We start from the raw sequence: 26,539 nt of genomic DNA on the forward strand, positions 1-26,539 counted from the left end.
TCCCTAAGGGGACACACTAGGTCGAATCAATCCTTTCTCCATTAAATCTTGCAATCGCATCATAATCTCTTGTAATTCAGCAGTATTCATTCTATATGGAGATTTTGAGATAGCCTCAGCTCATGGAACTAGGTCTATGGTGAAATCCATCCACCGCTTAGGGGGCAATCCTGACAAGTCTTCAAGAAAGACATCTTGGTATTCTTGGAGAATTGGATGGTGTTTGATGCTAGGAGTTGGATCCTCATTGCCTTCCTCTACCTTCACAAGATAGATTTTGCTCCCTTTTCTTGCTGCGTGCTTAACTTGCATGGCTGAAATCATCCTCACCACTAGCGGTCTTTGGATTCCTTAGAGAACCACTGATCTTCCTTGGTCATCCATGCATTCAATCTTCTTATTGTAGCAATCCAATTTAGCTTGATGCTCTTGAAACCAATCCATTCCTAAGATTAGGTCATAGGATCCTAACTGGGTGACCCATAGGTTTACCTTGGTTTTTATAGTTCCCAAGTCAATATCAGCTCCTCATAGGTAGAAATTAATCTTTTGTGTCTACCCCGACCCAAACTCAACCTCCATCGCCTCTCGTCTTAAACTTTTAGGATCGATTTTACATTTTTTTTTTATCACATTAGGAGATATAAAATTGTTTGTGGCTCCTAAATCTACCAAAATAGAAATAGATTGACCAAGAAGTGTACCTTGAAGCTCTATTAGTGAAGCCTGTTGGTCTGCTTGATGATTATCCATAGCTGCATAAATACAAGCAGTAGGATTGATGGTTTTGTTTGGATTTTGGGGACTATTATTTTGGTAGTGGTCACCTCCACATGTCCAACATCCACCTACTGGTCCTCTTTTTGCTTCTTTGTCTCTTGTGGAATCGACATGTGCCCCTTGCTTGGATGTTTTCTGTCTTTTCTCTTCTTTATCCTTCTGATAGTCTGACCCACGATCATCTCTATAGTTTCGACCTCTCTTAAATTGCTGTAAAGCCTTTCCTTTAAACTTAGCTTCATGAAAATCCTTCCTTTTATTGTTTGAAAGGTGGGAGGATTGGCCCTTTTGTTTGTGTTCTTGTTTATTTTTCTGCTTCTCCTCAGCAACTAAGGCCACCTCCACAGCTTGGTTCAAATTTTAGGTTGAGTAAGCTTGGTCGCATACATAATACTTCTATTCAGTCCCAAAACAAACTTGTTCACCTAATCCTCTTCCTCTTTCATATAGTGCACATGGCAGAGTAGGTTCATGAACTTGGCCTTGTATTCTGCCATTGACATTCCTCCTTGGCGAAATGAGTGAAATTTTGTCATCTTTTGATCTCGATGATGGGCATAAAGGTACTCCTTGCAAAACCGCTTGGTGAACTTCTCCCAAGTCAATTGACTTATATCATAATTCTTTATTTCTACCAAGTAGTCCCACCCCAACGAGGCTTCACCTTCTAGCTGGTAGATAGTGATTCTAGCCTTAGTATTGGAGTTCAATTCCAACAACCCAAAATATTTATTCATCCCAATTAGCCAAGCTTCAACAACATCTCCACCCCCAATACCATCAAACTTAGGTGCTTGCATTTTCTTTAACTCTCGAATCAATGAGTCCTTTCCCATGCCTCTTGGTTGCCCAGTAAGAGAGTGACTATAAGTGAGAATTCTAGAGTTGATTTGATAATCTGGACCTGTCTGCTCATTGGACTCCCTGTCATTCTCTTCAGTACCAATACCCGTGTTATGGTTGGTACCTTGCTCTTTCTGTCTTGTCAATCCTTCAATTTGCTGCTCTTGAGAAGCTATCCTTACCCGAAGGGTATCTAACTCTTCCTGCAACTCTTCTAGTATAGCACAAGGTGTTGATGTGGCACCCCTACTTGCACGTAGGACTTCAGCGAGGCTAGGGCTAGCTCCCCTCCTTAAGGTTCTCTTCATTACGGTAAGCTAACTCTGCGAGATGAGGAATCAAATATTATTTTAGTTATCGTAACTATTTTATCTTCCAATTTCTTAAATCTTGTTTATTATCAATTATAATTTGTAGCCAAATTCATTAACTCAACATTTTATTTCCAACTTAAAATATCAATTCCAATGAAATTTATAACTCCATCAAGACACAATAATTTATATAAGACCATAATTTTCATTCATAGCAGCAGTTTTTACATAAGATGACGATGATTATTTAATACTATTTCATCACCTTTACACAAAGATTTTTAATTACATTGTTGGAGTTTCCTCCTCAAACTCCTCTTCAAGCTCTTCCTCCTCAGATGTATCGATAGTGACAGCCATGCTAGCATGGACTCGGTTATATTATGCAATTGCTTCTTTGGAAAGGATAGGAGCATTGCATCCACAGCCAAAAGGGAAGTCTCTAACTACTGAAGATTTTGACTTCAGATTTTGATATGGAGATTCTTTTCGTGGCTCCAGACTCTAGGAAAGTTGGGCCAACTTCTTTCCCTTCTTGATTTTGAGTCGTTTAATGGTTTCAACTAGCGGCTCAGTGTCAGTCATTTCTACTATTTCTGTTTTTGACAATGTGGCAACAACTGCCTTGGATCCTTTTGGGTCCATTTGTCGGGGGTTTGGTTTTCTTGCGGCTTTCTTGTTTCCCTTTCTTCCACGTCCCATGGCTGCCAAAATCAAGTAGCCATATTAGCGTAAAGGAAGTGTGGGCACCTAGGTCCTAAGGTTGACATCTAAGCTTTGATACCTATGTAATGACAACCTCAGATAGGACTGAAATCTACACAATTTTCTTTTAAGAACATAATAGCAAAAGAGTAATGAGCAATTAAAAGCTACACTAAAATGAATTATCACTAACTTGTAATTCTCCTAAATCATAAAACTTAATATATGCCATTAACAATTTATAATTTACCAATTGATTACATGACAAGAGCAATGAAGTGCTAATAGATAATGTTACTTGAATTCATACCATAATTGTTTGTTTGATCATGAAGACTCTTCACTTAAACCTTCCATTGTTCGCTTCAAGGATGCAATACAAACCCTCCAATGTCAATAAAATCCCTATCCACCCCTCCAATTGGATTTTGTGGCTTGCGGTGAGAGAATAGATGTTTAGACCGCCTTACTAAGCAAAAGGGATAGTTAACCACCTAAGACGAGCTGCACAGGGTGTTCTTACCATTGTAAAGGAAAGTATCAATGACACAACACTAATACATAGTGAAGCTTGGTATGTTATCTACTTATGTCTCATTATAATCTCTTCTTCATGCAGTCCATCATATGACTAAGCAACCATGGACATCCATCACTGACATGTTGTTGTTGGCCCCAAGACTCACATGCTCCTGGTGGAATCCGTCCTATCTATGCGGTACGACTAACAGTCATCCGACATCAAATGCTCCTTGACTACTGTCAATCTTGAACATGGATAAGCTTATCTCTTTATGGGTCATAGGATTTCCATCGATGATCACCTCAGATGGAGAAGGGTAGCCTATGCAATGAGGTATACAACCTCTACCTATGCCCTTATAGGGCCCTTACTCCATCTGTAGCCGTAAAAGCTAGCACATGTACCTTGCTTAGCACTTTTTGGAAGAGAGGTTCCTAATTTGGAATAAGTAGTTCCTAACTCAGCCATCTCTAGGTTTAAACTACCCATTTTGGTGTTTTTCAACATGAGGGTTTCATAATCCACTCAATCTTTGGTTGCTAGATTGTCATTAACCCAGGGAATCCTATGTTCGAACAAAACCAACTTGCAACACAACAATGATAGTTACTACTACCATTTCTAGGTTTATGAAGGTAATGTAGTTATTCTATGTTTATATTACAATGATGGATGAATTCCAAAAATGTATTTGGATGATGGACATGCTTGCCAAAAAAAAAATCCCTTGGTTGAAGGTTTTGTTAACTAAATCCTCCATTTTCAACTTTTGTTGACAACCATTTCTACTTGCAATCTCAAGGTAGAATCTACTTACAATTTTCATACACATAATTATTTAACCACCACACGAGTGATTATATTTTAACTAATCAAAGCTGGTTTAATGGTTGTCTATTTATCATAGTAAAAAATATAGTTTCCATCACAATAATCAATGTAGTTTGAAGGAATAGTGTTGTTTATTCTATTTTATTTCAGCTATCTTATTAGTAAGATTTGACACTAACATCAAAGGAGATATATTGTTGTTCTAAAAACTAAATAAATTATGTGCCTGAACTTTACCATGACCCAGTTCCAAAATGAACATCTCTAAACATTCTTACAACCAATATTTTATTACATCCATCTATTTGCTGATTTGTTAAATGCATCTACCCAAATTCATGACAACAAAAAAGATATGAAAAGTAAAGAAAATCAACAACCAATGAAGGTTTTCAAACCAACTTACAATTGGAAAACCTGGTATTATAACTAGAGTGTTGCAAATCAGCTAAGTAGGGAATCTAAGTTTTTTTTAAAAGTTAAATACAAAACCCACATCACTTGGCATTCACAACAAAATCTTAATTATTGATATTGAAATTTCGCTCATTGAACCATAATATAAAATATGAATTTAATTAAAAGAAATGACTTGGATTAATGAAGTCATAGGGTTTTTCCCAATTGCATGAACCTACAACTTTCTTCTTTTCTATCCTCCTTGGCTGCGATCTCTCACGTTTTCCTCCTTCCCGCACAAAATGAAAGCTGATGGTCTTAGTTATAATGGGTCGTAGGGTTTTTAAGCATGCCTGATAACATATTTTCTTCCTTTTCTAACAATACAAGGCTTACAGGCATGAAGGCCATAACGTTTTAATGGCAAAGCTCTCCTCTTTTGTCCTACATTCACCTCTCCCATGCCTTGGCCATGCTCATAAACTCTCCTGTCCTGCATTTTGTTGACTGAGAGCTTCTGCGTGAAAGCTTCTCCAACAATTTATTTTTGTTGTCGTGCCCATCCTGTGCGTTTTTTTTGTGTAATTTCTTCAATGCTTTGCTTGTTTTATTTTATTTCCTTCCCTTAATGCATTCAATGATTTTGACCATCTATAAACTATTATTTTTATTGCACTCTTTCCCAGTGTTATAAATTTAATTATATATACATTTCTGTTTATTTATTTACATATTTTAATTTATGTTTATATGTATATTTTATTATTGTTCATCATTTAATATATTTATTATATATCAAATTCATTTAATTATTCTTTGGTAAATTTATTATTATTTAACGCCTTTATTCAATAAAGACATAGTTAGGATGTTATCGAAGTTTACAGACATAATCAATAATAGCTAATCTATAGCGTTTAGATAAATGTCTAGGGTCTTAGTATTAAACGGTAGCTCAACAATACTCGCTAGACTCGCTAATCTTCCTAAAGAGATTATTAAATAAATTGCAAATTCAATTTAACTGGATTGTGAAATCTAAATGATTGCAAGGGTTAACCAAAGACCTTGATACAAGGACGACATTGAACTACCTGTCTCTCACCAACACAACCACAAAATCCATTCGTATTGCACCCTTGTACTTGCAACCAATGACAAACCTCACACAAGTCCAACCACACATTATTAGTCCGAGTTAGTCTAAACAAAATAAATGCATTAAATTACAAATAGCATAATAAAGACAATAATCATATTCCATAATATTAGCATAAATTTACAACTAGCATATTCACGCTCGCACAAACACACAGACACACATTGTTCATATAACAAAGTCCAGAACTCCACTCCTAGTCCAAATTACATCGAGGCTAGGGTCATACAAAAGTATTAATATGGTTTTTCTAGGGGCTAAGGTCATACAAAAGTATTAATATGGTTTTTCTGGGGGCTATGACACAAAAGTACTGATCTTTTGCAATGAGCACACCCTTACGAGATTGCCCGGACCTTTGTCGCCTACTGGAACTGCCTATCAAGATTACCAAGACCTTATACAATGAGCTTGTTTAATGTGCTTTAGTTCAACATGCTAGTCTCTCTACTTACACATACATGTTGCAGTGTACATGGGCCCCACCAAAGCAAAAGTTTCCCAAAGACTTGTATCATATGGGTGAGATTATAAAATTTCTATTGGGCTTTGATTCATTTGGACGAAGAGCAAACAATAACCCCCAACCCAACCGATTATCTTTCCAAACATGCACTGATCAATTGTTGAGACCCAATGGTTTGTCATGATGGAAGATATGATTCCAACAAACAAAGAAGAAGCGATCCCAGGCCATTACACCTGCTTTTTCCCATGGGGCAAAAGAAACATCACACCAATGTCCAAGCAACTCAACTGCAGTTCATTCAAAAGCTGGCACACTTACCTCATTATCATTATCCGAAGAAGTAGAATTCATCTGCTTTGTAATATAAGCTCAGAAAATCCAAGTATTTGCAGAATATAATTCTTCTAGGAAAACCCAAAATATCCATTCTTTTAAAGTTTACAACTGCACAAGCTACTGAACTAATTGTTCATAAGAAACCATAAGCAACAAATCCTTGCTAGATGAAGTTTTAAATGAGAATCAGATCAACATACAATGGATTTCAACAAGGCTGTACAAAATAAATTATTCAAGAGACACTTTCAATGGTGCTTCTAGCATGGAAAGAAAAATCCATCATGAACAAGAAATTTGATGATAGCTCCATGAAATGTTGTTCTCAGAGCCCTTAGTATTTCAAGGCTTCCCAAACTGTCTCACTCTCATGACCAGAATTGTAGAGGAAATATAAAAACATTTAACGAGCTTCCACTTCCTTTTTGAAATGTAACACTCAGCTTAACAGATTAGATGAAGCCCTGAAACATCAAAATCCAACAATCCAAAAGGTTCTCAGGACTGACAGATTACAACGGAAATTGCAAATATAAAGTATAAGCACACACAAGATACAACCCAACTACAACATAAAACCTTCACAATGCAAGAAGAAATATTGAATATAAGATTCAAAGTCTGCTTGCAATAAACATGCTCTATGAATGTGTCATATTGATCATAATTTGAGCTTTGCAAAAAAAGGCTCCATTGAAGGATAAGAAATGTAAAAAGGTCATTACAATCGTCTCTGATAAATAAGATGACCTAACCTTATCACTAAGCCAAGCAACATATCTCTCACTCCTCAAGACACTCAAACATTCATGGATACGGTACCCAGATAAAACCAAGATGAAGTAGATGATCTAGCTCTGGCCCTACTTAAGTGTAGTTAGTTCTTAGGTGCATGTGTTTCCATTTTGATTTCTATATAAGAACATGTGTCTTAGGCTCTTAGTTATCAGTGATTCGGCACTATCTCACCTCACTATCTCTAATAATTCCTCCTCCCGCCGCAACACCACTGCAAGTGGTGCCATCAAAGTTAAGTTTGAGCCATGAGGGGGGGCGGAATCAACCATCTAGTGTTAATCCTCTCTTGGATTAGAATGATATCAAGCTTATTGGTAATTATGCTTTGTTTAAGAGCATACTGCTTCTAGGGGTTATTTAAACCCCTTAAAGTTCCATGAAAGGAACTTGATTTCTTACCTTTTTGAGATGTCTCCAGAGTTAATTGCCTTCCACTGGCAATTTCCCTGGCCATTACCTTAGTTCTGAGGGTCCTCTCAGAGGGCCTGCCTGGCTTAGAGTCATTTCCCACATCCGCCTTCTTATTTCCTCTAGTTTTTCTTTTCGGTTCCTGCCATTCCCCTTTCTTTTTATCCATAGGCGAAGACGAGGCATAACGAATTCCATGAGAGAGAAAAGTGATCTCCCTAGTATATCTAGTAGTAGAGGAGGAGGATGATGTCAGATTCAGAGCTATCCCTTTGGAAGGCATGGGCCCAACCCCAGAGCTCCAAATGCTTCCCCCACAATTTCCCATAGTGTTGGGATTCAATTGCATGAGCATAGGCTGAGTGGTCTCGTTGTGTCCTATCTTCTCTCTGAGACACACTTCCGCGTTCAGACCTCCTTGTTCAACTTTCATTTGGGAGATCTCTCCATCTTCTAGGTCTAGGCCCAAACATCCTCCCGCGGAGGGAGGTGCCATCTTGGGGTCAGGGGTTTGCATCATATTAAGAATACCTTCCAAGAAAGGGTAGCCCTCCTCAATAGTCTCTTGAGGACCCTCTTTTTCCTTCAAGTCCATGGTTTGACCCACAAAGTTGTCAATCATCGGGGGGGTTGGGGGGCATAACAATTTGAGCTTCCTCCACATTGACAATACCCGGGGACGACATCTTCTCCTTCATCTTTTTCTTCGGAGGTTGAAGGGTCAGGTAGTCAACAATAACATGACCGTGTTTTCCACATCTTTGACAATAGCCTGCGTCCATTTACCCCATTTGGATTTTAGAGCTATGAAATTAGGGAGGGGGTTGTTAACAGCCACATTGACACAAAGGCAAGCGTAAACAAGTCTAGACTTTTGCATCGTCACATTATCAGCAACAACGAACTGACCAAACGAGTTACCAATCCATCTAAGAATGGTTTCATCCCAGAACTCCAGAGGGAGGCCAGGGAGTCTGATCCAAACCAGTGCCAGTTTGAGGAGGTTTGCGATAGGGTCAAACCTCAGTTTCCACTTAGAGTTAGGCAGTGTTTGATGTAAGACCATGAACCAGACATAATGTAAATGAAGTCTTCTTCAACAGTGAATCTGAAAAGAAAGAGCCCCCCAAGCATAGCAGAGACAGAGACACCACCTTTTAGTTTCCATCTGGAGCCAGCCCATCTTCTGACCATATCTATAGTGGGTCTGAAGGCTAAGAATCTCCCCACCAAGTAGAGGTGTAGGGAGGAAGCGATGTTATCCATAATATTGTCGGTGAGACAAATCTCAGGGCCATCCTCTCCAGCAGTTACCTTAGGCAGCAACGTCGATGACCCTGACTTCGAATTTCCAACAAGGGCACCTTTCCAAGTACTCGCTTGAGCATCCCCAGACAAAGGCCCCACATCATTAGACTTGGGAACCATGTGAGGAGAATCCAAGTTGGAGGTCGCAATAGGAATCTTCTCAAAGGAGGGGGCCTCATGCAGCACCGCATTACCAACGTCAATGACACCAACCGAGGGAGCCCACCCAACACTTTGGGAACGCAACACAAGAGCCAGATCCGGACACACCTACAAAAGAGCAGGGGGGTGAGGATCCAGGGAGGACGAGCCCGATGATGGGCCCTCCCCAACAGAAATGACAACCATTACGGGATTTCAAAAGTCAACAGAGCGAGATAGTTGCAGAGCAGGTTTATGCATGTTATTGGTAAGATGTCGAAATGTTTGGAAGTGTTGCTAATGATACTTTAGTGAGGTGAGATACTTAACACTAGATGGTCGATTCTGCCCCCCTCATGGCTCAAACTTAACTTTGATGAGGTGAGATACTATAACCGGAACTTAAGATTTCTCAATAATGAAGATCTTTGCAAGTTGGCGGATGAATTAAGAGGTGTCCCTTCGCATGCTTAAAGGAGCTGGCGGACGCATGCCTCGGGAAACACCACTAAAGATAATGATTGTAGCTCTCACCTCAACTTAGCTAAATCTTGGCCGAGTTTTTTATCTTCTGCTTTGGTTTTTTTTTTAGCATAACCATTTTCTAGTCCGTGCTGCATCCCAACATCACTCTGGAGGAAGATATTATGGGGGGAGATTTAGTCCGGGTTGAGCTGGACATTATTGACAACTGTTTTCACAATGACCCTTATGTTTGGATGTACGCCAAGGAAGGGGGCATCGTCCCGTTCATGGAAGCCATGACTGGGTTTGACGAGAACCTCTCCATGCAGTTTGTTAATAGTTGGAATGACAAGAGAGTTGTTATGGGAGATATATCGTTTGAAATAAGTGAGGACGTCATTGCCCAGGCCACGGGTCTTTCAATTGAAGGAAGGAAGTGGAAAAAAACCAGCAGGGTCGCGGATGAGACCAGTATGAACCGCTTCTATAGAAAAGATGAGGAACCTGTCAAGATGCGAGGGGGTTTCAACAGGGAATGCCTTCCATACCCGTGGGACCAGGTGTGCAAAATCATTATGAAATACTTTACCCTAGAGGGAAGGTATGGTGTTTTCTATTATTACCATTTCCCGTTGCTCAATCACTTTCGTAACCATGATTCTATTTCTTTCTCGTTCTTTTTACTGCACGCCTTAGAGTCTACTGTCAAAGATGTCCACCATTGCATGAATCAAGATAACAATTACACCATCCTCCACCAAGGTCTAATGTTTCGGCTTTACAACTTCCACAAGGCCCTGTGTCCCCCTAAACCCATCTCTGTTCAACCTGCTCCCTCCATCCAAGGCCCCCCTGTTGGCCCTAAAAAAAGGTCTCAAAAAGACCTCGAAAAAACGTATTACGCCTTGTCAGTCCCTTGACCATGCCCCTCTCATTTCCCCCAAAATTGGGGAGAAGAACAAAGACAATCCTTTCGCTGCTAAACCCTCCTCCAAGAAACCCAGGAAAGATCCTAAAATTCTATTAGTCGAGTCTGACGCGGAGGATGGTGTGACCCCGAGAAGATCCCACAAGTTTGTTGGCAAACCCCGGATGAAACAAATTATTGTTAGAAAGAACTATGTTAATGAGGAGGAGGAAGACTCTGAGAAAGCTGAAAGTGATAAGGTGGAGGATGAGATGGAGGCTACGGAAGGCTCGGATTCATCTAAGCTAGGTAATAAGGCCCCTGACTCTGAGATAAACAAGGATGATAATAAAACCACCTCCCTTTGTTCTAACTCTTCCCCCCTGCACATCTCTGAGGAGGATGGAAGAAAGTCTGAGGGCAGGCAGATTGCTGCTGAAGGTGGGGAGAAGGAGGAGGTGGGGCAGTGTGTGGGTTGTAATGCCATCTCCGAGGACTTGAATGGAGTGAAGAAGCTGGAAGATCTTGAGTCCCATGTCGACAAAATTGGGAAATTCGCCATAAAGGTCATGCACTCAGCTACTACAATGAGCCTGTTGCATCCGAAGAAATTGGATCAAGGCGGGCTGGTAGGCGATATCACGAAGGAAATGTTTGAGTTCCTTGCTGAAGATTGGACTAGGCTCATGCTCTCACAACACTTGGAAGCTGGAAAACATGTTTAATGGTGGAAGTTGTTTCTTTTTGTTATAGTTTTATTTTCTGGATCGGTTGGATCCCTTTTAAGTTTAAGACTCTTGCTACTTTCTGCAGTTATTATACTATGAACAATATGCTGTGTATCTACTGTTTAAGGGGCTATTTGGACGAGATTGGTTTCAATCTTGGGTTATCCAATAGTTATAGGTGGTTTTTGTTTTTGATGTTTAAGGTAGGGATTGGCTGACTGCTGTTTGTCTGCTGTGTGTCTGCTGATTTAGCTCTCTTTTGAGGCTTGCTGTTCTTCCGGGTCAGCCCCCTGTTTTGGCTGCTTTATTATCAAAAACATTTGGACATCTTTTTGTACAAACTTTCTCTATCCTTCAAAACTTATGCAGATAGTTACTTTTCACTGTAGCAGTAGTATTTAAACATTTTGTCTCAGTTCTCCAGTCCCCTAGAGCTTATTCTCACCCTAAAATTCACTACCGATTTAATTCTGATTATGTTGTCTTTATTGATTTTAAAAAATCAATGCATTTCAAACCTGGAGAAACTACTTTGTAATAAATAAAGAGCAATGCCGGGATAATAACCAGATCTTCGATCCATTTACATAAACATATCATGAAATGGGTTCTTTCATCTTTGTCATAATATCTTGCCAACTTTTGCAACACATGGATGACGCATCAAATACAAAATATATTCATCCAGAAAAAACCATAGATGACAATTGATTTGAAAAATAAAGAACAAATTTTACTAGTATATCAAATTCAACCTTGCAAAGTAGTACCAAAGATTCTATATCGCCTGCTATCCCAAGGAGAACTTTTGTCCAAGTAATATGACTTGATACAACATTCCACCCAAGGGGGATTTTGAATTCTTGAAGACTTTTCACCTTCATTGGAATTGCATTCATTAATACCAAGAAGCTTATAGAATTTAGTCTTCAGTGCAACCAAATTTATGGTAGAACCCATTAAACTTGTTGGAGGATAGCCACTGAAAAATTTATTCTGCAACCAACAAAACCATCAGTCTCCAAATGCATGCAAAGTCGTCTGACTCAAGAAAGAAAATTTAACTACTGCCAATTTGATGCAATTATATGATATAATAATCATAGATTCATAGCTATGCAAGGTCCTCATCACGGATAGTTTTGCACTACAGTACTTTCAAAATTTATAAAAGATTAATGCCTTTCTATATAACAAAATATTAGAATAATGTTAATCATTTGTTTCTTTAGCCACATAATATTTTCTTGCTGAGAATTGTGTACTGCTTTGAAACTGAGTAGAGCCATTAATTTATTAATGGAGATAAAAATAAGCACCCCTACCGCATCTTCACCATACAAATATGCATGTATTCTAGCTGTGGCATCTTCCAAGGTAAGCCTCACTCTATAAAAATACTCTATATTGTTTTCAGAGTTCTTTCTCTCGCCACAAAATTCTTCAACATTCCGTGGTAAGCTTGCTATCACTCGAACAAGACACCGAAATTTGTATGTTACCTGTTTGAGAATGAAGAAAATGCCAAACATGTATAAAATTCATCTCTTCAAACAGTATTAATATATCCAGCTCTTGTTAAAGCACATTAGATTGATTTGAAAATAATATCAAAAATATCCTAGCTCCTTGAAAGTAATATAGATAAACACGAGAGTATCCTAAGCAGTTCACTGAGAACATAGAACTTGAGTCGTATGTTGATCATAAATAGCTCTAGAAAAAATGGAAACTTCATTACTAGTACTTTCTCTTCTACACAAAGTATTAAATGGCAAGAACTTCTGCAATTAGACCTTTCAATTTCCATCTGAACATATGGTGTTACATTAACATCAATTAAAGCTAAGAAAAACAATTTAACTGAATTGAATCGATATTGTCTAGATATTAGATATTCTTTAATATCCAGTAACTGTTAATGTGAATAGTGAAATATTTAATTATAATTTTACTGCTTTACAAGGATCCTGATACGGTAGAGGTTGAGCTAGATGTTGCTCAAGGAAGTTCAGAGATAAAATACAAAGAAAACCAAAGAAGTACTGAAAATGACATAAAGATAAATGAAGCTAATGATTGCAAATAATGATGTAGGAGAAACAATGCCCAAAAATTATGTACCACATCATCATCATTGGTAAGAATATGGGCATCCTAATTTAATTATTTATTTACATAAGATATTAGATAAATTCAATGTACAGGATTTTGGGTTCTGGAAGAAAATATATGGTAGTATGGAATATAAAGCTAATTCAAAAATAAAGAGAGGGTAACAACAGGTTGAGTATAGGCTGATGGACGGAGAGCTATGTATTCCAAATTTCCAAGTGAGAAAAGGGCAGGGATCAGATATGCTTTATGTATAATATAATGTAGAACTTTATATTTTTACAAGTATCATTAGAAAAAGTGATTTCAAAACATTATATTGTCTAGTATCCAGATTTCAAAAAAGCTGTATGGAACAAATACTTCTATTTAGAAATACAATATGACAAGAAAAATTGTGGAATTATGTTGCTGTTACACTTAAAGCTACATTTTCAAGTTCACTCCCCAGCTCCCCTATGCAAATAACCAGTTTGAGCCATGTTATGACTCCATGTCAGGTTTCAAATTGTAGTTGCAAAAACCAGAATAATCACATGCTGCTTAAGAAAGAAGTTACCAGGTATGCCCTTAAGGCCTCCCGTGCCGGATATGTCTGGGTATGGGTTTGCTCGGGGGTATGCCTGGGTCCGTACATGGGTGATTGGGTATGCCGAAGGTAACCAAAGTACCCAAAGGCGCTGAGCACCAAAAAGTAACAAAAGAAGACATTTTTTGACTTTTTTTTCCATCTAGAAACCCTAAAATGCCCCTAAAAGCATCATTTCGCCCAATACAAAGATCATTTTGCTCTCTTCACTCTCTTCTCATTTTCTCTAAATATATATATACCATACCCAAACGTACTGTACCCAAAGGAAAAAATATTGCTGTACCGGCGTACTCATATCTATACCCATACTCATACCCGTACTTGTAACGACAACTTAGGGTCAAAGCATAGTTCACATAATCAGACTTGGAGAGTACTCCTGACTTGGCAAAAACTTGGAAAACTGAGCAACTTAAAAAAATACTTAATTTTCTTAAAAATACAATATTTTTGCAAAATTTCAAATAAGCATAAAAGACCATGAGGAAGTGTTTTCTATTAGATTTGATTCTTGAATACATATGGATTATACAATCGCATCATCATGCAAATCCAAATACAGTAGTTTCACTCAGAAGACTGAGAATGCCTTTAAACTCAGAGACTTTAGTGACCTCATATAGACACTAGGGGAAAGAAGAGGAAGAACATGCACACAAAATCAGACCAGGAGAGATGTAGAAAATAAAAAAATGTGCAATTTGGTCCATAACATATATTATTACAAAAAGAGGACATAACAACTTTGTCTCACTTAAAATTACTTCCTAAAGAGATGCAAATTCTAACGTTCTAAAACTCCTACTTTTCCCAAACACCACCCTTTGTAGATAGGTATTTTCCATGCAGTAGCTGAATTTTTGTGGTTACACATTCCAAAATTTCCATACCTATGATCATAATGGCACCATTGCCCTTATAAGCAGCACTTTACAAACCGTGAACACTAAATCAATGCAACATTCCCATGCACGAGAAAATTCCAAGGGAGGGATGTTGGGGCATATTATAGCAATACCCTCTCTAGTGCAACCATTTGACCCATGTTGATTTGTGTTTAAGGGATATTTCCTCTCTTCCAACTCTCTTATTCGCTATTTTGCTGGCCCAACAACTATAGTTGACAACTTACTCTAGAAGTGAAAGATAACTGTTAATGCTTAAAATTTGCACCCTGTTGAACTAATGAGTTCAACAACTTTGCATAACATTGGAACTCATCTCTGCGTGTAGGAAATGCATCAATTGAAATGAGACCTCCAGATTCTAGGTCGGTTCCTATTTGATTAATCACCTATTTGCTCTTCTAACAACTGAAAACTTGGTAGGAAATGGGAAGAGAAAAGAAAAAAACAAAAAAAAACTAAGTAACTAGGTGATTCACCAAACTTTGAGAGAAACTAAAATGATAATGACAGGTCTCTAATTGCAAACAAATCTATTTCAATGGGTAAACACTTCTGTTCTATATAGGCCTGCATAAATGTTTCACAGAAAGGTCCTAAACTGAGCAATCAAGGAAAATATATTTTCACATAAAAGCTCTGCGTTCTTGTGGACACAAACTGCAACCTGCAAACAAAATACACTTCTGCAACTAGGCTCTTGATGAGACAAAATAACAAGGAATAATACAATTCACTGGTTACCTCTATCAATCATGCTATGAACACAAAGATACAGAAAGAAAAGAAGGCTTAAAAAAAAAAACTTAATAAAACCTTGCTCCAAAAGATGCTGTCATCATATATTCAGTCTCCAGGATTGAGTTACAGAAAATATGCTAAGGACAAAATGTTGTCACAAGAGCCTTCTCTGCATAATCAGAACTCAAACCTTCCAAAAAAAGTGATTACAATATTTATGCTTTTCTCTCAAAGAAATGCATGAAAATAGGAACTGAATCCTGGGGTCGGATTCAACTGAAAAGCCTATTTTTCAAGCACTAGAAATGCTCCAAAAAGCCATGTGTGGAATGAAAAAATCCTTCCCAGTCATAAACAACTGGACAACTCATCAAAACCTCCCTTAAAACACTCAAAATGCTCATAAAAAGCCCTCAACAACCTGGAAAAAGTCCAAATCCGAATTCCTAAAGTTTTGCGAAGAAAAAGTCTTCTTTCCCCAAAAATAACTCTCAACACTTACTTAATAACTAAGTCTTTAAGACTTAGTCATTTCTTCATTTAAGTCTTTAACTAAGTCCTCAAGACTTAGTCATTTCAACTGGCTTATGTAGAATATTAATGTTCAACTATGATTTATAATGCTATCATAGCTAAAATTAATTTACATGAAAATAAAAGTAATTCTGGAAATTAATTCTGGAAATTTTGTTAGCATTTTGCTTCTTCTGTTCTCGAAAAATAATTAGCATTTTGCTTGCACATTCTGGAAAAAATTATAACAGCTAAATGCTTGTAGATTTTTGGAAATTTTGTTACAGGTATATATAGGAAAACTGGAAAAACTTCCTCTTGATCTAACCCTGAAGTTGATGTTGTTCATTTGTTGTTTGATAGTCTATTTCATTACCATAAACCTATGGAACCTCCTTGATTAAATCAAGGGTAAAATGGTTGATAAAACTATAAGGTTTCAGATTTCAAGTAATCTGTTCCTTAAAAAGTTTTTTTTTTAACTTGCTCTGTAATCATGTAATAAAAGGTTTCGTGTTTGTGACTTAAACATCCCTTTAATATCACATACTGTTCGTTACTTGATTTCTCTTTTGTATTAGTCTGACAAGCTGAGCTCAACCCTCGTGGGAGCCACATTTAACCCCACTTGTCAAATTAAGATACTTGTTACTGCACAGGAAACAAACTAGTTAGCAATAAAAATCTCCTCCGATGCAATGAGAATGATCCTTTTTCTGGTTTTGATGTTTACTTTTCGTTCAAATAAGGATCATGATCGAATAGTATAAATGTATAGGCATGACTAGGAGTCAATCAGTCATTGCTTGGATCCCTTGGATCTAACACCTACTTATTTTCATTCTTTCAAGACAAGGAGACACTTGGAGGTTAGGAGACACTGGGATTGCAGACCTACAGCAGAGGAAACAGATTTATGCCAACCATATACCCCCAGGCAATGGTTGGTTCCCTTCTCATCATTTCTATGCATTTGTATTATTTGATTTTGCATTTCTCCTTTGCATAGGAAAGTAAAGATCACTCTCACGGTCTTGTGTGAGAGACTATTTTAATTCAGTAGATTACTGATTACTTTCTTTTAATCTTTCCAATTGTATTAAAGATGTAAATCCTTATGCTTAATATAATTGAAAGATCTTCAAATTCCCTCTATGTGTATGTAATCTCTTAACATGAACTGAATATAATGATAAAGGGTTAGGTAGCATAGCTTCTTAACTAAATTTAAACATGTGTAAAAATTTAGTAACAATAACAACTGGGAATTTGATCCAGTTTGAAGTTTTTTTTGTTTGCTTTCAAATCTTTGACCAGCGAATTGTTTTATTGGTTTGAGGTGAATTTTGATGTTTTTTTAGTTTTTGGGGTTTTGCTTGCTTATGCCAATGAAAATTTGCCAAAAGAATGTAATACATAAAAAAAACAATTGACTGAAATAAAATTTCAGAACTCAGATTTTATTGCAGCAAATTATAAATTCAAGAGAATGACTATTTAAGACAACTACAGCCAAAAATGGCCTACCAGGTGCCCAACGCCCTGCCTGGATGAGCTTATTTTGATGCTGGAGGTGGTGCACAAAGCAATACAGGAGCTTCCAGGTGCTACAAATTGTTCCAATGTGTTTTATTCTCCTTATATATAATTATCAACAACAATTTAAGGAAGAAATAGCAGATCGGGTGCTTATTCCAAATTCTTGCCACGAGAAACCTCCAGAATTGACCCTTTTTCCCCAATAAAATGCTGATGTAGCCCAAATGTGTTAAAATTTCCTTGAAAGAACCACTGATTTGTCTTTATTTTCTGCCAACAATGAATTTACACAAATTTGTGAATCAAAACCCTCTAATTTATTTTATTGGCTTCACAGGAGAAGCAAAGAGGGTACGACCAGCTTGGGAATGGTATAGCTAGCATTAAAAGCACAATACTTGATAAAAAATGTTCCCCAATCTGTTCCAATTGGTTCAATTGTGTTGTAGATGATTTATTCTTGCTGAAAGTATGAATTTTCCTCCAGATATTGGCGCCAAATGACTTGAAAGAGGATTCCTTCAATGCAAAGGTGAATGGGTTTTCGTCCACACACTAAATAAGGGTGAGAGTTTTCGTTCTCAACCTGAAACTCCAATATAGTTTGTTGCTGCAGAGCTCTCCAAGGAAGAAATTGTCAAATATCCAATGAATAATGAACAAAATGCTGCCCCCAATGTCTTTTAAACATTCCTCAAACCCTTATTTGAACTTGGGGTTAGGGTTGTACTTTTGGCATAAAAAAACATGTTAAAATGTTTCTTTTTATTAAAAAATAACTTCCCCTAAGTGGTTTGACCCATTGAGGGTCTAATTCCTCATTAAAAGTGGCCATATTATTAAGTTATAACTTCTAGGGAAATGTGCCAAGGGGCCATTTTATAATTCATCATTAAATTTTATTAATTTGGCTTTTAATAAAGTTACTTTATAATTTTTCTAAGTATAAAAAAAGTAACTTTATAATGAATTATTATAAAGTCTATGTAACTTAAGCTCACCAAGGCCAAAAAGTGACTAAGTATAGACTCCTCTTGGTAAAGCAAATCATCCCCTAGCCTCTGTAATAGCCTGTGGAGATGGCTAACAGGCAGAACTATGCAATTGAGTGATCAGAGGAAAAATGGGGACATTACAAGGAGGGAGTGCTGCACCTATTAAAAGAAATAATACCTACCAACAAGTACTAGCAAGTCTATACCTTCATTGTATCATTTTACGCAACCCACATTATTTATTCATCTCATCCACAACAATATAAATGTGATCATTGCCATACACATGGGGGAAACTCCAAATGGAATTCATGAATATCCCTTCGCAAACTTGACGGGAGATAAGCGAAGGTGGCAGCAACTTTGGAGGAAGGGCCTAGCCTCCTTCATTTGGATGGTTAGTGTACTTGCTGATCTGCATGACAAGTCCCTCCCTAAAGCAATTTTGTGTGAATCTCTCTCCCTTTTTCCTATGATTTACAAGATCTAGAGTGTCTTACCATGGTCGTTGATGCCTTCAAAATATTTTGTTTCAACTCATAAAAAGTTGAGTCTTTGTACCTCATGAGATCAGTTTCTCTCATTCAATGACTATCCTTCTCATTTCTATCTAAGATGTTAGCAGCATATGTATTTAGAGTATATTGCACCTAGATCGAATTCCATCCTAGATTTGGGAATTTGCAATTCCCCATCCTCAAATCATCTTGTGATGTAGTTGGCTTCTAATATACTATTCTAACATTATCACAAAGTAAGAAACTTGAACTAGATGATATCCTTACATTCACCTCTAATAGGGGGTTATCAATAATCCAAAGGAGACTAAAGAGATTGAAAATTTTCATTTTTTCCTACTTAAACTCTTCTTCATGCTGTCCTAGATTTGGGAAGTTGTTCACAAGTTTCCGCATTTGTTGGCCTTAGATTACTAGCCCAATTGTTTGCGATAAGCCATACTTTGAACTTGTAGCATCTAATATTTGTTGGAAGCTATTTTAAATCAAATTCCTCTTGAACCTATCAAGTTCTTCAGTTATTTGACCAATTTCCCTAGCCCTTGCTTCATTTTCTTGCTTCCTAGCACTTATTGCCGCCTTAAGCTATTGTTCTGTCTCCAAGAGTGCTCTTTTGATCTTTTCTAAAGTATCCTTGGTTGCTTTAAGTATAGAGGTGAGTTCATCAACACTTTCATCTTTCCTCTTAGATGAATTTAGGGCCACCAATGCAATTCTAATGACGATATCCTTCTCTTTAATAAGCTGTAGATATTTTGATTTCATCCACTGCGAAGTTTTCTTCACTACATACAAATTTGTAAGAGTGATTGTTATTGGAGTAGAGGAAAAATCAACTCTACAACTCCCAAATATCACTTGCATGCAAACCTGTCACAGAAAGAGAGAAGCAAAAAAGCTATGGAGGCCAGAACTCAGAGATCTAGAAAAGAGGAGTCATATTGATTGTGCAATAAGAATGCAATTCAATAATTACAGTTGTTATGAAAATACAAAAAGAGAATCCTTATAAGAGGATACTCGAAACCCTAAAGGAGAAAACCCTAAAGAATTATAAGATTCCTAAGTTTAGCTTAAGCATAGAGTATAATAGACTAATAATTAAATAAATAATTATTAGCTAATAAAAGATAACTCTAACACCCCCCCTTAAGATGAACTTAGGGAGTAGCTGAAAAACAACTAAGGACTAAAAAAACATGTAAAAAAATGCAGGAAAACAACAATGGGTCCCAGCAACTAGGCCTGATGAGGTACCCAAATACAATAAAAATCTCTGTAAAGTGGAGAAAAAAGGAGAAAACCCTATGGTAACAAAACTCCTCTCCAAGAAGAGATGAAAGCTCAAGTGAAGGACTAAGAAGCCTCCAAACAAGAGTGTTCCAGAAGATAGGAACAAAAAGAAGAGAATGAAGAACACCACTAAAGCATGAAATAGCTGCAAACACTGTCGAAGAGTAACTGCTGATCCAAAGAACCTCCACTGAAATAGAACATGACTAGGTAGAGAAGACTGCAATCTGCATGAGTGCCCTCAAATTACACTACTCGAATTAGATGGCAAACAAAGGCAATCAGTGAACTCAAAGATACAGATGGCATGAAACACCAAAGCCTGAAGAGATGATCAATCGAACCAAGGAAGCATTAGAACCAACAGGACAAATCTCCCCATAATGCTAAAAAGGGAGAGAGACAGGTACACTGAAAAGAACGACCAACAAGAATTGCATGACGAAGAACCGGGAACATCGTAGGTGCAGAGAAAGTACATAGTGTCGTGGAAGGAACACTCACTTGACACACATCATGAGGCTAATGTCGTGGAAGGAACACTCACGTGACAAAGGTAGATGGCAAAAAAGACAAACATCAACCCCCCCATGGCACTTGATAAGTAGTGCATGTACAGTAAGGCACAAGATGTGCAAGATCCCAAGTATACAATGCATGATGGCACTTTATCTCAGTGAATTTGCATAAATAAAATGCTACAATGATAAGAAGAGGCAGAAGAATGGAAAGAAAGAGATCCCAAGACCTGAAACATCCAAGATATTCACCAGAGTGCTGAAAAACAAAAAATTGAATAAAATATACCTGGAGCAGAATCTGGAAAGAAAACTCATATGGCTGGAAATTACACAGAACAAGCTTTCCAACAATATAAAGTTTTCAAAAAAGGGAGTTCGGATGCTCAAGTGATGTCTCCCGGAATGCAAAAGGGAACCTCTGGCTTTGACAAAAAAAACACTATCAAAAAAGCAAAATCAAAAGTTCAAACTTCAAAACTCTAGATCTGGATAGACCTCGGAAAGAGTTTTCCGACGATATAAGGTTTTTGAAAAAGCGCCTTTGTATGACCAAGTTACGACCAAAAGAAAAAAACCCCTCTTGTAGGGCATAAAGAGGGTAAAAAAAAATGATGAAAATTTTCTGACGCATTTGCAGGTACATCCGTACGGATTTTCATGCCTTAAAAAACGTGCCAATAAAAAAACATGTCCCAGATGCCCCAAAAAATCAGCTACCCCCAGAAATAGAAAAAAACAACTACACAAACCCCCAAATACACAGATTTGAAGAAAAAGGCCCAAAAACTCTCATGAAGAGAACAGGGGCATGCCGATCTGGAGCTCTGATACCATATTGTAGTTGAGGAAAAATCAACTCTACAGCTCCCAAAGATCACCTGCATGCAAACCTGTCACAGAAAGAGAGAAGCAAAAAAGCTATGGAGGCCAGAATTCAGAGATCTAGAAAAGAGGAGTCATATTGATTGTGCAACAAGAATGCAATTCAATAATTATAGTTGTTATGAAAATACAAAGAGAGAATCCTTATAAGAGGATACTCGAAACCTTAAAAGAGAAAACCCTAAAGAATTATAAGATTCTTAAGTTTAGCTTAAGCATAGAGTATAATAGATTAATAATTAAATAAATAATTATTAGCTAATAAAAGATAACTCTAACAATTGTAAGTTTATTCTCAACGTCATTTACTTCATTTGTCATTTGAGCCTTCATACAACTTAGAGTTAGCTCTTTAATGAGCCTTTTTGTTCTTTCTAGCTCAAATAGAACTTGCACCTCTTTCCTTGCTATTACTAGCAATTGCTCTTTCCATTAGTGTAGCTTTATAAACCTTTGTACTGTGTGTGTGAAAAGTGGATAAGGTTTGTAAGCTGTAAGACACAACACTTCAATTAAGTCATTGCATGCATGGTTAGACAGATATAATCATGAATATAAAAACCATAACAAATCGACCTATTGCCTTCTAAAAGATGCAAGTATAGACTTGCTCTCAGATTTGTCTAAGCAATACCAATGACTAGACTACACCAAGACAGAGGATTTAATCTATATGAACACAAGAATAAGCTAAATGAACTTAGATTAAGTTAGATGAATTCAAGCAATCATAATCAAACTAAATATGCAAAAAGCTAAACTAAGATGCAATAATCTCAAAGCACAATATCTTCAATGACTCCAGAGCAAAAACTACATAATAACAATAAATCTCCAGGGTGTTTTGAATGAGAGATGAAGGCTGAATTTATAGAGACTCAAAAGAGAGACCAACGGTCAAGATCAATTAGCAATGAGTGGTTGAGATTCTTCAAGAAAAAACACAATTGAAATAATTGAGAAATCAGATTAAGTTAACCTTGAGATAAATTTGAATTATAGCTTGATTGAATGCATTCAGATTATAAGTCTAAGTTTGCATTGGAGATAAAATTTAGTTGATTCCATGCACTTGAGATAAAAATAGGTGATTCCATGCACATTTCTTTAATTTGCTCAAGATTTTTATTTAGAAAAAGTTTTTCAATGCAACTGAACCTCTTTCTTCAAGAAAAGCTTTGAGTTTTAATTTTGGAGAAAATGATTAATTCAATTTAATTGTTTTTCTGATTTCTCAAGTTATCTCAATTTTAGAAAAAAAAATATCTTAAGTTTGGTTTCTTCTCTCAATTTAATTATTTTCTTTTGTTTTCAATTTAACTCTTTCTTTTGCAGATTAATTCCTCATTTTGTGATTAATCTCTTTTTGTAAATTAATTTCTCTTTTTGTGATTAATCTCTTTTTGTAAATTAATTCCAATTTTTGTAATTAATCTCTTTTTGTATATTAATTCTCCTTTTTAATGATTAAATGGCAAATTTATTTATTAATTAAATATGCTAGGATATTTAATTAAATAAATAGGATAATTGATCAAAATGATTTACTTGGAATGATTTAATTAATTATATAAATATTTAATTAATATAGAGTGATTAACTTGCCATGTAACGTTAATGATTGAAGAATTAATTAATTAAGTGCTCAAGGTTGATTTAATTGCCTTTGGTTAAGACCTTGGTGATGTTGTCGAGATTAGGGGCCCATGGTTTAGGTGACCATTTTTAGGGTATTACATGTAAAACATTGGCAAGATGACAATCCTTGTTTTGCTCTTGGCTAAGTTGAAGTAATTCTAATGCTGTCGATTCCTTGTGTTCCACTTGAATTATCTACCCAAAGACGGCTCTTAATCATCAACTTTTGGCTCCCTCCAATGGGAAACTGCACTACTAATCCCCTAGCATCAAAGGTTTAGATACCAACTAATTTCATGGTTTGATGGAGTCTTCTATTTCATAATGATCCATTAAATGGTTTAGTGTGCATATTCTCCATCACAATACTTCTTGTTGTCCACACCACTTTTCCTTCAAATGTAACCTTTAGCTCACTATTTTTATGAATGTATAAAAACTCATTGTCTAGGATACAACCATGCTACACCTATAATTATTTCAATTCTCATAGCATCAAATGTATTACATACCATATGTTCATCCATGGTGACATACAGTGATTTGTTTATCCAAGTGAAGTGTATGCCAAATTTGTTAGGAATGATGATATCGATGTCATCACAAACTTCAAAACCTCTTGCATTACGTTTGCATTTCAATCGCCATTTGGGCAGCATCAAAGGTTCATATACCAACTAATCCCACTGCTTGATGGAATCTTCTATTTCATAATGATCCATTAAATGGTTTAGTGTGCATATTCTCCATCACCGTACTTCTTGTTGTCCACACCACTTTTCCTTCAAATGTAACCTTTATCTCACTATTTTTATGAATCTATAAAAACTCATTGTCTAGGATACAACCATGCTCCACCTATAATTATTTCAATTCTCATAGCATCAAATGCATTACATGCCATATGTAAATCCATGGTGACATACAGTGATTGGTTTATCCAGGTGAAGTGTATGCCGAATTTGTTAGGAATGATGATATCGATTTCATCACAAACTTCAAAACCTCTTCTTGCATTACGTTTGAATTTCAATCGCGATTTGGGCACACTTGTATTGGTAGAAATGTATGCATTCTCTCTGATTGAATCTGGTCTCCAAAAGGACAAGAAAAATCAAGCTTGTCAAACTCAATGAGATAATTTGCTTCCATGATCTTCTGTTTTTCCATTACATACTCATCATAGATCCTAGACGACAAATACATATTTTGGATTGACATCACCGACAACCAGTATGATAGTAGCATGTTGCATCCTTTGCCAAGATGATTTGTGGGAACTTCTTGGCTACTAGGTTCTCACTCCTTGATGCATAGCCAATTCTATATTTAAGTATTCTTTTCCTATGCTTTGAGCACTTTCCCCAATGAAAAAATTGCTGGAAAGACATAATGTTAAGTGCATCTTTGCTATTACTATCTACTTCATATTTTAAATTGTACTCATAGAATTGATTGAAATGCGTATGTGCTTCCTCCTTAGTAAGGTTAAGAAAACTAACCTTTTTGCACTGGCAGGGAAGATGTAGGCCATGGCAGTGGAAACAATTTTACACCTACCATAGCATTGCTTGGAAGTTTCTGAAGCCTTTTTAACAACTCCATATTGTGTGTAACCTACAACATGCTAGCCACGATTGGTTGAAAGTTTCTAAAGTTTGTTGAAAAAACCCATTTTGTGTGCATCCTACAAATCATAGCAGACCTTGAAACCGCATACCTGACAGGGATTTACTGAGATGCATGGGTAGTGCGGGAAGTAATATTTGACTTCTGCCATTTTTGGTTATTGGTAAGTTCCTACTTTCTACCCTACAAACACATTTTGTACATATTTTGCACATGGCACATTTCATGTGATGATATCTCTGTTGAGGCATTTTTCGTAATAGTTACTATGGTTGCCAAGTGGCTTGGAAGTTCATAACACATTTTCAATCAAACCATTTTAGGCATGCCTTATAGGAAGCTATGAAGGCATTCCAATCTGCCATCATATGCTACAACTTCTTGATTGTCTCGAACAACTGCATTGCTTGTCTACCCTGGTTACTTTGGGCGATAATATATATAAATTCAATTTTAAAGAAAAATTACAAGATTCAAAGCAAACTATGAGGCAACGTCTGATTTCCCACACCATATTACAACTTAGATACAACCCTTGTGAAGGAAAATGTGTTGTGTTAGAACAGCCTATAATGCCTTGTATGTGTGTGAACTATCTGTTTTGTTTTACACTTTGTTGCACAGAGTTTGGTTTGTTGTGGTTTATATTTCTCTGCAAATCAAGATTTCCTTTTGTCAACTGAATTTACATCCCTCGCCATGCATGTTTTATTTATGTTATAGTTTTGATCGGCTCTATGTTACCAATTAGCTATTTCCTGGAAAACCTTTAAAAAAAATCACACTGGAGAATAGATTCTCTCTTTCCTATGGTTCCATTAATAGATCTACGTTCCTTCATATCCCAAAACACCTCCCTATTACATTTATATCTTACATAATTCACATTGTTTAAACTAGGCAGAGACCTATTCTTCGAAATGTACCATTTTCTTGTTTGATCATTGTAGTGGAGGAAATTTGTTACCTCAAGGATGATGGATCCTAGAGAACAAATTGGCTGTCTAGTACCTCACTTAAACTGGTGCTAAGGGTGAGCCAGGGGATGAAAATGCAAAACTAAGTACAAAATAAGATAAATGACTAACAAGCAAAGTTCTCGAATGACTCTATTAAGCCTCTGTCCTGAGGATGAGCGTGTGGAACTATGACACCAACGTGGCGTGTTGTCATCCTATACGGACGAGGTATAGAGGTCGTACGAAAACGACAGATGCAACTATATTACTAAATAATCATGGAAAATGACAAACTAAGCTAACGACACAGAATATGATATACTGGAATGAAATGAGAAAAAGGAATGAGGGAAGCTCACAGTTGGTTCATGATTGAAGCCGCCCACAAGACAACTGCCTTCCCACGATTATAAACCTGCACACAAGCAAGAAGGAAAATGTTGGGGATTGTGTTTTGGAGTCCGCCTCAATTAGAACCCCATTTTGGTGTTTCCACCTCCACGGACAACTTGGATAGTAGCAACGGTGAAATGGAATAATAAAGATGAAAGAAACACGGTTAAGATAATAGATAGATTGAAATAA

At 36.8% G+C, this 26,539-nt stretch overlaps 1 protein-coding gene across 1 annotated transcript in view; it reads right to left on the minus strand.

The window, feature by feature from the left end:
• Positions 1-11,710: 11,710 nt before the first annotated feature.
• The window catches only part of LOC131039414 (protection of telomeres protein 1a), a 312,678-nt gene continuing 297,849 nt past the window's right edge, over positions 11,711-26,539 (minus strand). Inside the window, exons 10-11 of the mRNA XM_057972165.2 lie at positions 12,440-12,616; positions 11,711-12,110 (exon numbers count right to left, since the gene is read on the minus strand). Of these exons, the coding sequence (XP_057828148.2) occupies positions 11,865-12,110; positions 12,440-12,616 (423 nt within the window). The 3' untranslated portion in view covers positions 11,711-11,864. The remainder of the gene's footprint in view (positions 12,111-12,439; positions 12,617-26,539) is intronic.

Source organism: Cryptomeria japonica, chromosome 10 (assembly GCF_030272615.1).
Source record: "Cryptomeria japonica chromosome 10, Sugi_1.0, whole genome shotgun sequence".
Classification (NCBI taxonomy): domain Eukaryota; kingdom Viridiplantae; phylum Streptophyta; class Pinopsida; order Cupressales; family Cupressaceae; genus Cryptomeria; species Cryptomeria japonica.